Source organism: Trichosurus vulpecula, chromosome 4 (assembly GCF_011100635.1).
Source record: "Trichosurus vulpecula isolate mTriVul1 chromosome 4, mTriVul1.pri, whole genome shotgun sequence".
NCBI classification, from domain to species: Eukaryota; Metazoa; Chordata; class Mammalia; order Diprotodontia; family Phalangeridae; genus Trichosurus; species Trichosurus vulpecula.
The window spans coordinates 35,378,969-35,394,901 of NC_050576.1; the positions used below are offsets into that span (position 1 = coordinate 35,378,969).

Genomic DNA, 15,933 nt, shown 5'->3' on the forward strand with positions numbered 1-15,933 from the left:
AACAACTTTGACTGACTTCAGATCTCTGATGAACGCAGACAAACCCCTGATTCTGGAGGACTGGCGCCGCCCCCTCTGCCCCCCACCAGAATAAGACATAAATTTTTTACAACAACCAATGGGGGAATTTGCGCTCTCTCTCTCTCTCTCTGTCTCTCTCTTTCTGTCTCTGTCTCTCTCTCTGTCTCTGTCTCTGTCTCTCTCTCTCCATTTCTCTCTCTCTCCACCTCTCTCTTCTCTCTCTTCTCTCTCTCTGTATACACACACATACACACATGTTATATGAATTTTCTTTTTTATTTTGGTTCAATTGGTGTGGGTGTACAAACAGAAAATAAATGCTTGTTAATTGAAAAAAAAAGGCAATTAATTAAAAGAAAAAAATGAACTTATGGAGGCAAAGGCTTCATAGCTCCTGCTTAAATTTGAGCCCACTCTCCAGGGACTGAGGTAAGAGTGTGCCCGCAGTTTAGGGGATGTCCTTTGTGCTTTTGTTCTACCATATCTTCTCAGTAAATATCTCTTTGTAGAAGGTAATCGATGTTAATTGGTTAAGTGATACTGGGTCACTAATTTCAAGTGACTGCCATTAGGGAGGGCACAGCAAAGTGGGGCTTGAGCTGATGACATCAGGACACCCCCAATTATACAACTCCAAGGGGGGAGGTTTAGTCTTGCTTGGAGACTTACCTCATCTAGGAAAGTAGGGGTTGAACTGAGGGCTCCAAGAACTAATAGGAGTATGATTAGAATCAGAAAGGGGAAAAAACCCAGAAAGAGTAAAATTGAAAATTCAGCTCAAAAGCAGAAAAAAAACACATGTCCTCGGGTGAGGACTCGTCACATATGATACCTGAGTGTTACTGAGGCTGACACTGGAGAGATCTGAGCTAAGCCAGAGGAGAAGGTAGAGATGGTGTGCCAGGGCAGGGTGTGGGGGAAGGATGGTGCCTAGTCAGCCTCGAGAGAAGTGATGAGCCTCAAGCTGGAATGGATCTTGAGGCTGCATGGACTTCCACAGATCGCTATTTCTTCCCTTTGTCCTGGGTGGGTGAGGGGCAAGGGGGACTTCCTATTAGCCATTTAGCAGCAGGGGACAGACAATGCAGTGAGACTGAATCTCCCTGCCACCAAGGCAGCAAGCTTTTGGAGTGGGGGTCTCCAACTCTACCTCAGGCAGCTGGGACTAGTATTGGTTTCCGAAGAGCTGAGACCGACCTATAGGTGGCAGCGACGACGATGCCAACGCAGGGCTGGCCAGACCACTCCTCTGCCTGAAATGCCTGCTGGCTCTCTAGGGTAAAACAGAAACTCCCATTTGGTGTTTAAAATGTTGCATCTACCTGCTGTGATCTGGGTCAGTGCTAGCATCAACACGGCCGAAGGGACTGGCCCCGGAGCAGAAGCAGAGTCCAAGTGTTTTTGTCTGGCATGTAGTAGGTACTTAGTGAATGCTTACTGACTTCATTTAGAAAGGCAATCTAGAGAACCAGAGATTATTTTCCATATGTGTTGTCTCTCACAGTCATTAGACTATGAACTTGAAAGCAGGGACTGTCTTTCCTGTTTATTTCTCTAGTCAGCACAGTGCTTTGCACATAGTAAACACTTAATGCATGCTTCATTCATTCATTCATTCATTCCAAAGCCTAGACACCATCTCTAAACTGCCCTAATCTTCCTGATCAGCTCCAAAGTCCAGAACTGGGACCTGGGACAAATACCTTTCTTCTCTCCATCGTGGCTCCCCTCCCCCCCCATAATTAACAGTCATCCTGTATCCTCCTATAGGCTTACCAGCAGTGCAGGTGCCAATGCCGGGTACTTAGACTGCAGCAGCGCCTCTGGTGTTACGGGGTGTATATCAAGAGTCACTTGGAGTGGGTGCCTGGGTCCCATGCGCATTCCTCATCCAGGATATTTAGTTTTTTGGAAGCAATAGGGGCTCAGTGTTTCTTCTTTTTCCTGCCCTGTTGAGGTGCCAGAGAAACAAAGAAATGCAGGTTGGTTTAGAATTGAATTGGCCAGGACTAGAAATATAAAGGGAGGAACAGGGGCATAGGGGGTCATCAGAAGCACAGAACTTTTATCTGGGGATCAACTGGGAAGCGAAGGCTGTCTCTCCGAGAGGGGGGCTGAGGGGAGTCATTCCCACCTCGACTGAGACATTTCCCTCCCCTGTCTTTGGAACTGCAGGGGTGCTAGAAAGCCTTCTAAAAATGGCCCCTGGGCACACCTGTTTCCCGGGTGAAAGTGGCACTGGAACACAGAGCACCTCTCATGGGAGAAGTTGAGGTTTTAGACCTTGCTAGGAGAGGCTAGGCTCAGCTGCTTGGGGGAGGGGGATTAAGAGTATATTTTTAACTTTTGATTCTATTCTGTGAGTGCCAAGGAACAATGTGAGTATGCCATTCTTTCGGGTCATGAAAAGTTGGGAAGGAAAGAGGCATCCCGCAAGGGGGAGGGGAGGAGGAGGGATTTCAAGAAATTATGGCATCTGTTCCCCAATTGAGAAATGGTCAAAGGATATGAACAGGCAGTTTTCAGAGGAAGAAATTAAAGATATCTATAGTCATGTGAAAAAAATGCTGTAAATCCCTCTTGATTAGAGAAATGCAAATCAAACCAACTCTTAGGTACCACATCTCTCCTGTCAGATTGGCTAACATGACAAAACAGGAAAATGATAAATGCTGGAGAGGATGTGGGAAAATTAGAACATTGTTACATTGTTGGTGGAGTTGTGAACTGATCCAGCCATTCTGGAGCACAATCTGGAACTATGCCAAAGGGCTATAAAAATGTGCATACTCTTTGACCCAGCAATACCACTTCTAGGGCTGTATCCCAAAGAGATCACACAAGTGGAAAAAGGACCCATATGTACAAAAATATTTATAGCAGCTCTTTTTGTGGTGGCAAAGAATTGGAAATCAAGGGGATGCCCATCAATTGGGGAATGGCTGAACAAGCTGTGGTATATGAAGGTAATGGAATACTATTGTGCTATAAGAAATGAGGAGCAGATGGACTTCATTATAACCTGGAAAGGCTTATATGAATTGATGCTGAGTGAGGGGAGCAGTACCAGAAGATCATTATACACAATTACAGACACACGGTATCTGTAAGGACTAACTTCGATACACTTGACTCCTCTCATCAATGCAAGGTCCAAAGACAGCTCCAAAAGACTCATGATGGAAAAAGCTATGCACATCCAGAGAAAGAATTACGGAGTCTGAATGCAGATGGAGGCAAACTTTTTGCTCTTTTCTTTCCCCTTCGTTTTTGGTTTGGTTCTCCTTTCTCATGATTCATTCCATTGGTTCTAATTCTTCTTTATAACTAGACTATTATGTAAATAATTTCAATATGAAGGTATATGTAGAACTTACATTGGATTACATGCCGTCTTGGGAGGGGAGGGGGAGGAGAGGGAGGGAGAGAAAATTTGGAACCCCAAAACTTGTGGAACTGAGTGATGTAAACTAAAAATAAAAAATAAATCTAAAAAAATTGTGGCATTTGGGGGGAAGTTTTATATCCCAGATAGAGAAGTAAGCGAAACACTAAAGGGAAAGCTTGGAGCCAGGTAACCCCAGGTAACCCAGTTGACACCTGCAAAAAGGGACAGAAGAGCATCTCAGGGTTGGAGTGCCACCTGGTGGCTGAGGCTAAGATACCACCCTCCCAGTTGGTCATTCCAGCCCCATCCACAGGAGACACATGGTCCCAACTGTTACTTCTCTAAAGTCAACGTACAGCAAAGACTCCTGCAGAAGGTCCTGAGAGAGGGTGTGTGTGTGTGTGTGTGCACGTGTGCGCTGATCTGTGTACACATGGTTTCCCTACAGTACAACATAAGATCCTTGAGGGCAGGGACTGTCTCACTTGTATTTGTTTGTGGGGGGCCAAGGACACAGCAGGTGCTTAATAAATGTTTGTTGAATTGAATCCCTACTTTACATATGAGGAAACTGGGGCTCAGAGCAGGCAGGTTACTTTTTGGAGTCACATGTATTAGGTGCCTACTATGTGCCAGGCACTGTGCCAAGTGCTGGAGACACAAAGAAGGGGCAATCTCTGCTGTCAAGGAGCAAGGGAGACAACATGCCAAAAACTCTGTCCAAACAAGCTACAGATGGGATAAACAAGGGCATAATCAATAGAAGGAATCTAGAAAAGGGAATCCTTCCTGTGGAAGGTGGGATTTTAGCTGGGGCCTGAAGGAAGCCGGGGAAGCCAGGAGGCAGAGATGAGGAGGGAGGGCATTGTAGGCAGGGGGCACAGCCAGAGAAAATGACTGGAGTCAGGAGATGGAACGTTGTGCGGGAGGAACGACAAGAAGTCACTTTATCCCTGGGCCTCTCCATCTGTCTCACTCATCCTAGTCTGTCTTGGATCAGCCATTTATATGTGTCCCCCCCGCCCCCATTAAATGGAGCACTTGGGTTCTCCAGGCCACACAGTAGGTGCTTAATAAATGCTTGTCTCGAATGGGACACTGTCCCTGGTGCCATCCCCGATGGTTGGTGCCTGATCCTGACGTCTCCTTCTCTCCCTGAAGCCTGGGGGCCTATGTTCTCAAATTCATTCACCAAGTATGATGAAACCTGGAGAGATACTGAGTGTAGTTAGAAGCCGTGGGAAGATCCTGAGTCCCCAAGTCTGGAGATGCATCATGGGTTCTTGAGCCCTGCACATACCTGCCCACTGACTCCTCTCGATCCCACTGGCTGGTGATCTATTGCCCAACCAATGCTCCCCACCTCCTGAGGAAGCCTATTCCTCCCTGGCTAATCTCACCTTTGCCCCTTTTTTGGGCAGCCTGGATGCCACCTCCTCCCACATCCCCACCCCTGGAGCTGGCACTCACCAAATGAGTTCCAGAGTTAGCCTGCATTCACCGGACTTCATCCACTGGAGGCCAGATCTCAGGGCCCAAAGGCCTTGCCAGGCTCAGCCTTGACTACACCCAGCCTAGATAGACTTTCATCTTACACGGTTTAACTCAAGGTCCTAGGCCGTCAGACTGTGCTGGCCATCTCTCCCAGCTCTGGGGCACCTGCACTTCTCATGAGTGAGCACGCCACCTGTGCCTTAATCCAAGGCACTGATCACCATGAGCCAGGGTCACACACGTGCCTGGGGTACTCCACGGGACTTGCTGCTAAACCAGCACCAATTTCTAAAGGCGACCCTTTGGGCCCAAACGTTCATCTACTTCTGAACCCGTCCCACAGTTCTTCCTGCCTATTAGCACACGTTCTTTGGGTCCCGTTTGTTCTGTCTCCAAAATCACTGTTCGCAGATGGGGAAAGGCACTTGGAAGTTCCGAATGGCTCAAAGTTGGGCAGGGCCCATGAACAGATAGGGTTTTCCCCAGAGCCTGTGGCACGCTGGACTCTCCTCACAGTGCAGGGGGCAAGGGGGCTGCAGAGTTGGCTCAGAGGGTCACCTGGGAGGGTGCAAAACTCCTTCCTTGGAGCAAGCAGCAATCCAGGAGTTTCCAGCGGGGGTCTCACGAGATGGAGACAAACTCCCAGGATTTTCAGGGTTGGGGGCTAACTCCCTATTTAGGAACAGGCACCCCCAGGTGGAGGTTGTTGGTGGGTCACTGAGGAGCGGGCAGCTGCTGGGGCATCTTGCTGTGTCCAGTGAAGTGGGCATGGCTAGCCAGTGGACAGCTACGGCAAAGAAGAGTCAGGAGCCACGTGTGTATGAAACCCGATTATTCAAATTTATTAACATCCAGAATTATGCAATGACGCTGCAGTCTCATAACAAGTAGAAAACAGACGCGTGGCGTACAGCGCGCACCCACCCAACAGCACGACACCCACAAGGCAGAAATGAACATTGGTCTCCTCCGACAGAGTGACCCTGAGTGCCGGGGTCAGGGGGCGTGGCTTTGCCACCCCCACCCCCCACTGGCCAGGCAGGCCCAGGGTGCTCCCCTGAGTGAGGAGGAGGCGGGAGAGGGGGAGGGGGATGCGACTAGGTACACCGAGTCCAGTAGTCTGGCCACATTGGTTCATGAGGACACCCTGAAGTCGAACGTTGGCTGTGATGATGAATTCCTATTAAACAGCTACAGGTTGGTGCAGGACGCCGGGGTCTCTGGGACGCCCTCGTCCTGTGTGGTGAAAGTGTGCTTCCCCCGGGCAGGCGTCGGGGCTGGGATCTGGATTGTGCTCTTCCCTGTATGTGCCCCACTGCCCGCCGAGCACAGGGCAGCAGGCGGCAGCGACAGGAGGCGGCCCCCCAGCTCCTGCCTTCCCCGCCTCCGGCTGCTAGGAGGGAGGGAACACGGGGTGAGGGAAGCGCCCTCTCAGGGTCTCCCCAGACGCTTCATCAGTACCAGGCTGTAATTTTAAACACGCATTGGAATAGATGATTGGAGCGGAGTATTTCCCTTCTCCCCCAGGTCCCCCCTCCTGCCCTCCCTCCCCTCCCCCCAACAGCTGTGGCACCTAAAAAAAGGCCTTTAAGGAAAACCAAAGGAAGAAAACAACAAAATGAGTGGCGGTTCCCCGCAGCTGCAGGGAACCAGAGCTTCTCCCGAAGCGGTAGCAGCCCCTGCCCGGCCGCCCCGGCGGACCCTGGGTGTGGGGCGGCTCCCCAGGAGGAAAGGCATCTTCTGTTTATTTGTATCGTGAGAGTAAACACAAAGAAAAGGATCAGAAAGTGAGAAAGTCCCCAGCCAATCCCGGAGCGTGGACCCTTTCACCGTCCACCAAGAAGGGAAATCAGAAGAGGTTACAAAACCCACCCGGCTACCCCTACTGAGTACAAAAAGGTGGCTCCGCCCACCCGCCCCCAGCCCAGGGAGAAGCAGCATGAGGAACGTGGGGGCGGCAGCCGCCCCCCCCAGACACATTTGGCTCTGGGGTTTGGGGGGAAGGTCCTGGGCCGCCGCTGGGCAGGGCCACGGTCTCCGTGGCTCAGCAGGCGGCTCCCAACGCCCCTGCCGGGCCCCAGGACGGGATGGGGATGAGGGTGAGGACGAGGACTGAGAGGGTGAGCGGAGGTTACGTTGCATAGTGATCGAAGCTGCCCAGGTACTCCAGCGCCGCTCGGTAACACAGTTGGTACTGGTCCTGGGGGCAGGAGGAGGTGGTCACAGAAGGCCCCGGCCCCACAGCGAGGTGGAGGCTCGGCCTGGCCTGAGGCAGCCCCTCCCCTCCCCCACCCACCCTGACCTAGCGCTGCCCTCCAGGGCCAGGCAGAGCCAGGCTCCTTCTCTTCTTCCAGGTCTTTCACCACATAATATGGACCCCAGGTCCTTTCCAACCCTGGCTGCCTCTGTAGCTGATCCCTGATGCCCAGAACTGACACAGCCTCCAGGAGAGGTCTGATGTGGGCAGAGGATGGAGGGCTCCTCATTCCTGGAAGCTCTGCGTCTCCTGATGTGGCCTGAGATACCCCTGGGCTTTCTGGGGGCCACTGCTCCTCTCCATACTGTCATCCTGATACTGACAAGTACCGAGCCTGCAGGCCACTAGGACCCCTGGATCTTCTTCAAGCACGCTCTTTTGTGGATCTCCACGCTCACATCAGACCTGGTGTTGTTCCCTACGGAACTTCATCTCGTTGGATCCAGCCCAGCTCCCCCAAGGGACCCCACCCACCTGTTCAATGTGCTTTCTTTCCCACCCAGGCGCCTGTACCTCTGTCTGCACCATGGCGGGTCTCTGTGTGCGAAGGGTCTTCACGGTCTGGAACATGTCCACCACACCCTCGTAGCGCATTCGCTCCAAGACGATGCTCAGCGTGATAAAGACGCCCGTGCGGCCGACCCCGGCACTGTAAGGGACCGCTCTGGTTCAGACACCTTCCTTCCAAGCCTGGCCCCTTCTGCCCCCACCCTCAGCCCAGTCCCTGCCCCCTAGGGCCCACCTGCAGTGCACGGTGATAGGCCCGTCCTGGCCAAACTGCTCCTTGGTTTTGTGCACCTGCCCGATGAAGTCGATGAAGCCCTCGCCAGTCTTGGGCACACCCTGCTCTGGCCAGTCTGTGAACTGGAACTGGCGGATTGTCCTTGATTGGCCATCCTGGGGGAATGGGGGCAGATGTGCTAGAAGGCCTTCCTAGCGGCTGCCCCTGGGCATCTCATTCTCCCCCCCAGGCTGGGGGCACACATATGTACAAGGAAAAACTGGGCCAAGCAGGCTGGGGAGGGGACTTGAACCATCCTCCGTCCCCTCCCAGTGTGATCTTCACCACCCCACAGGCTGCAAGGCCTAGCAGTGGCAGGACCTCAGCTCTGGGCCATCTGGTGACTCACACCCATCCTACAGAAAGGGGAATGTGAGGAGGGATTGTTTCTGGTGGCTGGGCCTCACATTCTGCATCTGTACAACGGGGAGAAGGCAGACTGAAGGACAGCTGATGCCTGTGCTGACATGACTTGCACACACCAAGACTCCCAGGAGTCTGGATGGCAAGGCTGTGGGGGGGTGCTCTGGTGGCCCCCCCAGGGCCCGCTCTCTGCTGCCATCAGACTCACTCACAGACCTTATCCCCTAGCACCGAGAGAGGAGGACGCTGAGGCTGGGTGAGCCCCATCAGCGAGGGGCAGAGCACAGACAAGAGCCAACTCCAGCTGGCATGCCTGTGCAGCCCAATACAACCCAACAGACTGACCACTGGCCAACAGCATGGCTGGCACCATGCTGGGGAAGCCAGGCCAGACCCTGCTTTGGGGAGCTTGGGGAGGGGCACAAGGGTGGGGCCTGTTCTGGACATGCCGAGTGGGAGATGCCCAGGGCAGGTCAAGCTCGACACAGGGTGATGAAGCCCTGGAGCTTAGGGGGGTCAGGGCTGGACCCAGAGATGGAACCTGGAAGCAGGGAAGTGATGAAATGGCTTGTAAATGTCAAGAGAAGCGACAAATGCCCCCTGGGGACAGAGCCTTGGGGACACCGGGGAGAGGGATGGAGAAAGAGAGGTCAGAGGCAGGGGAGCTACATCAGAGATCCAAGGGAGGTGACAGGCAGCGTCAGAGGCTGCAGACTGCCCCAGGGGACAAGGACGGAAAAGCGGTACTAGGATGTCACTGGAGACTGCAGGGGATGGGTTTGGTGGAAGGATGAGGTCAGAAGCCAGACTGCAGGGGTCAGCCAGAGGGGACATGGGGTTTTTTATAGATGGGGAGACAGGGGTGTGTCTAGGGAGAAGGTGAAGGGGGGAGGGGGTGACGTGCGGGAGGAGACAGGGTGAGCCCATGGTGCATGCGAGAGGCACAAAGGGCCTTCTCTTCCTGTGATGGGAGTGAAGGAGGAAAGATCAGGGGTGACGCCTCGATGTCCCCCCCACTGCTTCCCTGGCTAGCTGCCCCGCCCCCATGTGTAACCTGTGGCCACGTCTAGTAACTTCTGCCTCTGTGACATCTCCCTCAGTCATCCCCTCCTCTGAGCCCCCATGGGGAGAGGACACCACAGTGAGCGCCTCAAAGGCAAGCACAGGCAGAGACCAGACTGGGAGCGGCATGGGAGGGGCCAGCGCAGGCTCAGACAAGACGGTCCTGACAGACAAAGGAGGCAAGAGAGCGAGGAAGGGAGGAAAGGAAGGAGGACCGCCAGGCTGAGCCTGCTGCTCCAGAGGCAGGATTGGGGGCCCTGCCCAGTGGGGCTCAGTGAGGGGGAGGCACGGGGATGGACTGGATGATGGGAGAGCAGAAGCACAGCAATCCCAGAGTTCTGGCTTGTGGGGGCCCGGGAACACTCTCCCTCCTCATCTCTGTCTCCTGGCTTCCTTCAAGTCCCAGCTAAAATCCCCTCTTCTGCGGGAGGCCTTTCCTGCCCTCCTCTGATCTTCTCTCCCACAGATCCTGTCTGTGTCGTTTCTGCCTGGTCATTAGACAGGAAGCTCCTCGAGGGCAGGCCCTGCCTTTTGCCTCTCTTTGTATCCCCAGCACAGAGCCTGGCACACAGCTGCATAATAAATGCTTGCTGACTTAGCTTGAGGCCTGTGTGTGGCTGAGGGCAGGGGCAGGTGTGAGGCCTGGGGAACTACAGTGAATGAATGGAAAGATGGGGGCTGGGATGGAGAGGGGGACTGTGAGCCAGTGACTGACTCACTTGGGGGCCACAGAGAACAGCCCCCAGGACCAGGAGGGAAGGACAGGGCAGGACAAGAAGCTTGGGACTACCAGGGGAGAGAGGAGCCCCCAAACCCAGGAAAGGAGGAGGGGGACCTGCAGAGCCAGCACTAAGAGCTCTCCAAAGGGACCACAGGATGGCCGGCCAAGGGGCTGCCCAGATGCCATTCTGGCCCCACCCACTCACCCAGAAGCACATACCCTGGCATCTGTGACTTTGAACTCTCGTAGGATGTACTGGGGCATGTTGTACTCGGCCATTGGGTCCACCACAAAATACTGGTAGCGAGCGGAGCGTTCAGCGGGCCAATACTGATGGCATTTTTCCTGGGGGAGGGCAGGGGTCAGAGAAAGAATCAGGGCCTGGGGCAGAGGCAAAGCAGCCCAAGGGGAAGGCCTGGGGCCAAAGATGGGGCCCCAAGGCTCAGCCAGAGCAGCTCAGGGTGTGGGGCAGGGAGAGAGACTCACCCGCCCCATCTCCCGAAGCTTGGTCAGCATCACCACAATGGTTGAGTTGTGTTCCCAGAGCATTCTCCAGAAGTCCTCTGTGCTCTCGGCCAGCGGCCCCTGCGTGGCGATGTAGGCTTTCTGCTGCCTGGGGCAGGGAAAGTGTGTCACGTACACTGGCACCTGGTGCCCAGGGTCTGTACCTGGGCTTTGCATGTTTGACTCAGACTCACGTTCCCCCAGACCTCCTCCACCAAAATAACCCAGCAGTGTCTTGTTCGATTCTCTCCCAATCACTCCCTATTGAGGTCTGAGGGTGAGAATCCAAGTTTTTCATCCTGGCATTCAAGGCTTCCTGTCCCCAGCTCCCTCCCCCCCCCACTGCCTGGCTGTGGACCTCCCCCCTCTGCAGGGCCATCCCTACAGGCCAGGCAGGCCCCGGTCCCCTGCCATGCAAGTAGTGGCCCTGACCCACTGACCTGTATCCGTCGATGAAGCTGGCGTTGATGTAGTCTGAGCCCTCCACACCGCGGATGGGCTGCAGGCAGACACGGGTCAGCTCATATGGCATGATATTCACCAGCCGGTTCTTGAACTTGTTGCAGGGAAGGTTGGCGCTGATGAATCGCGACGTGTGGGCCTTGGAGCTTGCCAATAGCTGTGGGACCGAGAGGGCTCAGTCAGGGGTCTCGGGTCCTCCGGGCACCCCCACTCCCGGGCCAGGCCCTGGCAGAGTGAGAGGGGGCCCCTCAAGAGCAGAGCTGGGGCTTCAAGGGAGCCACTAAGGGCTCAGGGTCAATGAGGAAGGAGGTCTCTGGCAGAGGGCCCTACGGCTCCGTGCTCGGGGTTATTAATGACATGGACAAAGGAATCCATGGCTGCCTTATCCCATCTGTAGATGTCAACAAGCTGGGAGAGACGGCTGTCACAGCAAATGAAAGTAAGGATCCCAAAAGATCATGTCTGGCCAGACTATTAGCCTGACTCTCAGAGGATGAAATCCAAGAAGGACAAGTGTAAAGTCTTACACCTGGGGAAGGCTTGGTTAGGAGGCTTTCGAGGGGGCTACCAGCGCTCTGAGTCAGCAGCAGGGGGACCCAGCCATTAAGGAAGCCCACACCTTGGTATTTAATGGGAGGGAGAAGCAAGGGACCCTCCCACAGTCATCAGCCCACAGCTGGGGGACTGCTGGGTGGTCAATTAGGGTGTCTAGGATGGTGGCCAGGTGGGGGAAGGGCCTGTCATAAAAGTGGACTGAGGGTGTTTAGCTGCGAGAAGAGAAGCCGGGGGGGGGGGTGCGGTGTACACAGGAAGAAGGGGTGAGAAATGGGAACTGTGTTCAAATATGAGCAGGGCTGTCCTATGGAGGAGGAATGAGACTCCTGCTTGGCCCCTGAAGGCAGAACCAAGAGCAGGGTGGGGGGGCGCTATCTGGGGAGGTGCTGGACCACCACCTTTGGGGAAACTCAAGTGTGACCAGATGCCTGCCTCTTCGGTCCCTGACAGCTCTGAAACTCTAGGTGGTTTTACTCTATCCCTGTTTAGGGGGAGCAGATAGCAGCCCCAGGGGACCAGGCCTGCCCTGGCGCTTCACCCACCTTGAACTCCAGCTCCATGGCAGTCACGCTCTCCCCGGGTGGCACCTGGCCCAGCTTCTGGATGTGGGCGTAGAGGTTTCGGGCCGGCACCTCTGTGTGGCCACACGTGGCCGCCTCCAGGAGGGCCTCATGGATGAAGACGTACTGGTCTTCCGTCTGTACCATGTAGTTGCGCTGTGAGCGCATGCATGTCACGTGCCCGTAGATGTCCACGGTCTTCTCGTGCTTCATGCGCTCCAGCATGGCATCCGTGACGATGAAGCAGCCCGTGCGGCCCACACCAGCACTAGGGGACACACAAGGATCAGGCTCAGCGATGCACTTTCTCTGTTCTTGGGGCCCTCAGCCTGGGCCTAAACACACAGATCTAAGCCCAGAGGAGTCTCAACAGATCTGCGCTCAGGGCAGAATAGAATCAGGTGAAATGTCATAAGAAAGATGGAAAATCTTATACTTGGGATCAAAAAGTCAATGCAGGGCTAGAAAGTACTTTGTCTAAAAAAAGATCTGGGGGTTTTAGTGGGATGCAAGCCCCATGAAATGGCATTGGGATGAGGCCACCAAGGAAGCTCCTAAAAAGAGCCAGAGCTTCCAGTCCCAAGGAGGTGACGGTCCCTCTGCCCAAGCCCTGGGTTCAGTTTTGGCCACCAGGGTTTAGGAAGGTCACTGCTAAGCTGGAGTGTTCAGAGGAGAGCAACCAAGAGGAAGGAACTGGGGGTGTGTAGCCTGGAGAAGAGAAGGCTCAGGAGAGACAGAAGCACCGAAGGACCATTATGTGCACGAGGGCTCAGCCCCATCCTGCCTCACCCTAGAAGCCAGATCACGGAGGGCAATGAGGGAGAGCCATCCCAGTATGGATCCACACTGGGATGGCCTGCTTTTAGAGGTGATGAGCTCCCCAACACTGCATGTCTTTAAGTCCCTTTCAGGAGAGCTTGTCCAGGTAGAGGACGGACTAACTGGACTGAGGACCCTTCTATCTTGGAGCTCTGGGACCACTGGACCTCTGCCCTTTACTGGCTGTATGGCCTTCACCTTGGTTTTCTCTGTAACATGGGCTCCCACCCTGCAGAGCGTGAGTGAGGGGGAGCTCTTGAGCAGATAGTACTGGTCATAGCCTCTTCACTGTCCTGGGTGCTAGGCTCTGTCCAGTCCATCCTTCACATACCTGAAGCACACACCTGCTCCCAGCAACTCCCTTCTCAAGAGCCTCCTGTTGGTCTTTAAGACCTCATGTCCCCAACTGCCCCCATCCTGCTCCCTCCTGTCTGTGTCTGCTCACACTCTCTTCTCCAAAGCCCAGCCTGGGCATCACCTCTCCCTGCTGCCCGACTCGGAGCTTGGGCCTTCCTTGATCCTCTCCCTGTGGTTAGCAGCAATTTGCCCGAGATGTGTGTCAGCACCTGCCTTGCTCTTCATCCCCTCCAACAACTCTCGAATACACCCCCTTCTCTCTCTCACGGCCCCACCCTGGTCCAGGGCCCTTGTCCACTCACACCTGGACTATGGTGATACCTGCTGGGGTGGGGGTGGGGGGAGTGTGCCTCTCCCCACTCCAGCCCATCCTCCAGTAAGCCACCAAAGAGACTTTCCTAAAGCCTTATCGCCTGCCTCCAGGATCAAAGACAAAGTGCTGTTTGACATTCAAAGCCCTTCCTAAGCTGGGCACCCCAGGCCCCTTATACCTTGTTCCTGGACCTGGTGACCCTGGCCTCCTGGCTGTTCCATCTCTCTGCTGCCAGGCTGTGCCAGTGCCTGGAGCACTCTTCCTCATCTGCTCTGACCACAGACCTCCTTGGCTCCTTTTTAAGTCCTAAAACCCTGCCTTTTACTGGAAGTCTTTCCCAACCCCTCTTAATTCTGGTGCTTTTCCTTTTAAAAATTATTTCCTAAAATGTAGCTTGTTTCTACATATTTTGTTTGCTTGTCATCTCCCTCATTAGACTGCAAGCTCCTTGAGGGCAAGGTCTGTCGTCTTTTGCCTCTTTTTGCATCCCCAGTGCTTAGTACAGTGCCCAACTTCTATTCCAACTTCTCTGTTTGAATCACGTTGAGTCCCCCGACAACAGGGTTTGTCTTATCTTATTACAGCATGAAGGACAGGGGCCTGGCACAGAGACGGTGCTTAATAGCTGCCCTTTTCTGAAATAAAGGAGGCTGCATAACCAGAAATTCATTGTTTATGGTTAGTCTGCACCAACATTAACAAGGATGACTATACGCTAATTTAGGGCTCTGCTGCTGTATCAATCAAAATACTAAGAGATTACTTGATAGTTTGACAATATCATCGAACTTCACGTAAGAATGAGGAAAAGCAGAAAAGAAGGGAATATGGCATCACCAGATTTTAAACTGTATTACAAAGAAGCAATCTGCAGAACTATTTAGTTAAAAAACAGAAAAGGAAATCTCAGTGGAACAGGTTCAACATTAAACAATTAACAAACATTAGTGTCAGGAACTATGCTAAGCAGCGGCAGGCACCAAAGGAGAGGAATACAGTCAGCCAGCGCTCAGGAGGGGGTCAGGGCGAATCTCCGTTTTTTGACAAGCACCAGTGGGAAAACTAGAAAGCAGTTTGGCAGAAACCAGATTCAGACCAGCGCCTCACACCATATATGCTCTTAACAAGCTCCAATATATATATAAGGTCACATCTTTAAAAAATTAAGAGAACAGAAGCAGCAGGTAGCTTCCACAACTATGGCAAGGGAAGAATGCTGAACCAAAAGCGGAGGTCACTGTAAAAACTCACAGACTTGCTGGTGGAAGGAGCTTTAGAGATTTGTGAATCCAATCCTCTTATGCTATGATGAGGAAACTGGGGCCCAGAGAGGTTCAGTGACTTGCCTAGAATCACAGAGCTAACAGGTGAGATTTGAACCCAGGTCCTGACTCTAAGCCTACTGCTTTTCACCACTGTGCCATGCCAATAGAGAGACTATTTAATCACGTAAAATTTTAAAGTGTTATTGCATGAACAAAATCAACATGGAGAGCGTAAGCAGAGAAAATGCTGAGTGAGAAGAATCTTGGCACGATACACATAGCATTGACAGAAGGCATAGACCCAGGTGATCTAGGAAACTGACCCACGTACCCGTGTCCAAGAGGAGTTCTCCCCACTGATTAAGTGGTCAAAGGATATGAACAAACAACTTTGAAAAGACAAATTGCAAAGATGAACAAGCACAAACAATGCTCCACATCACCAATAGGGAAATGCAAATTAAAATGCTCTAGAGTTCCATCTCACATTCATCAAATTGGCAAAGATGATAAAAAAATAGTCAGTGTTGGAAGAGGTATGGGAAGAAAGACACTAATACATTGTTGGTGGAATTGTGAACTGCTCCAGATATTCTGGAAAACATGGAATTATGTAACAAAAGTCACTAAACTGTCCATCACTTTTGACTCAGTGGACTGCTAGGCATAGGCCCCCAAAGAAGTAAATGACAGAAAGAAGTCTCCATAACAAAATATTCATGGCAGGTTTTTTGGTTTTTTTTTTTTTGGTGGCAGCAAAAAACAGGAAACAAAGAGTGTCCGTCAACTGGGGAAGGGGTTTAACAAACTCTAGTAAAGGAATGTAACAGAGTATTTCCTGGTTTCCCTCGAGACTCAATTCAATCCTACTTTCTGCAACAGATTCTTCCTGGTCCCAGCTGCTAGTGCCCTGACCCTCTGTCCTTCTGTCTCTATCTTGTAGGTACATAGCTTTTTGCATGTTGTCTTCCCTCATTATAATGTAAGGTCCCCTAGGGCCAGGGGTGGGTT

General features: G+C 52.9%; 1 protein-coding gene across 4 annotated transcripts in view; it reads right to left on the reverse strand.

The window, feature by feature from the left end:
- Positions 1-5,720: 5,720 nt before the first annotated feature.
- Positions 5,721-15,933, reverse strand: part of PTPRF (protein tyrosine phosphatase receptor type F) — a 97,948-nt gene continuing 87,735 nt past the window's right edge. For all 4 annotated transcript variants that reach the window (XM_036754779.1, XM_036754783.1, XM_036754782.1 and 1 more), the window contains 7 exons: positions 12,151-12,436; positions 11,032-11,210; positions 10,574-10,700; positions 10,307-10,432; positions 7,903-8,057; positions 7,674-7,809; positions 5,721-7,103 (listed from right to left, as the gene is read on the reverse strand). In XM_036754779.1, coding sequence (XP_036610674.1) covers positions 7,035-7,103; positions 7,674-7,809; positions 7,903-8,057; positions 10,307-10,432; positions 10,574-10,700; positions 11,032-11,210; positions 12,151-12,436 — 1,078 coding nt within the window. In that variant the 3' untranslated portion in view covers positions 5,721-7,034. The remainder of the gene's footprint in view (positions 7,104-7,673; positions 7,810-7,902; positions 8,058-10,306; positions 10,433-10,573; positions 10,701-11,031; positions 11,211-12,150; positions 12,437-15,933) is intronic.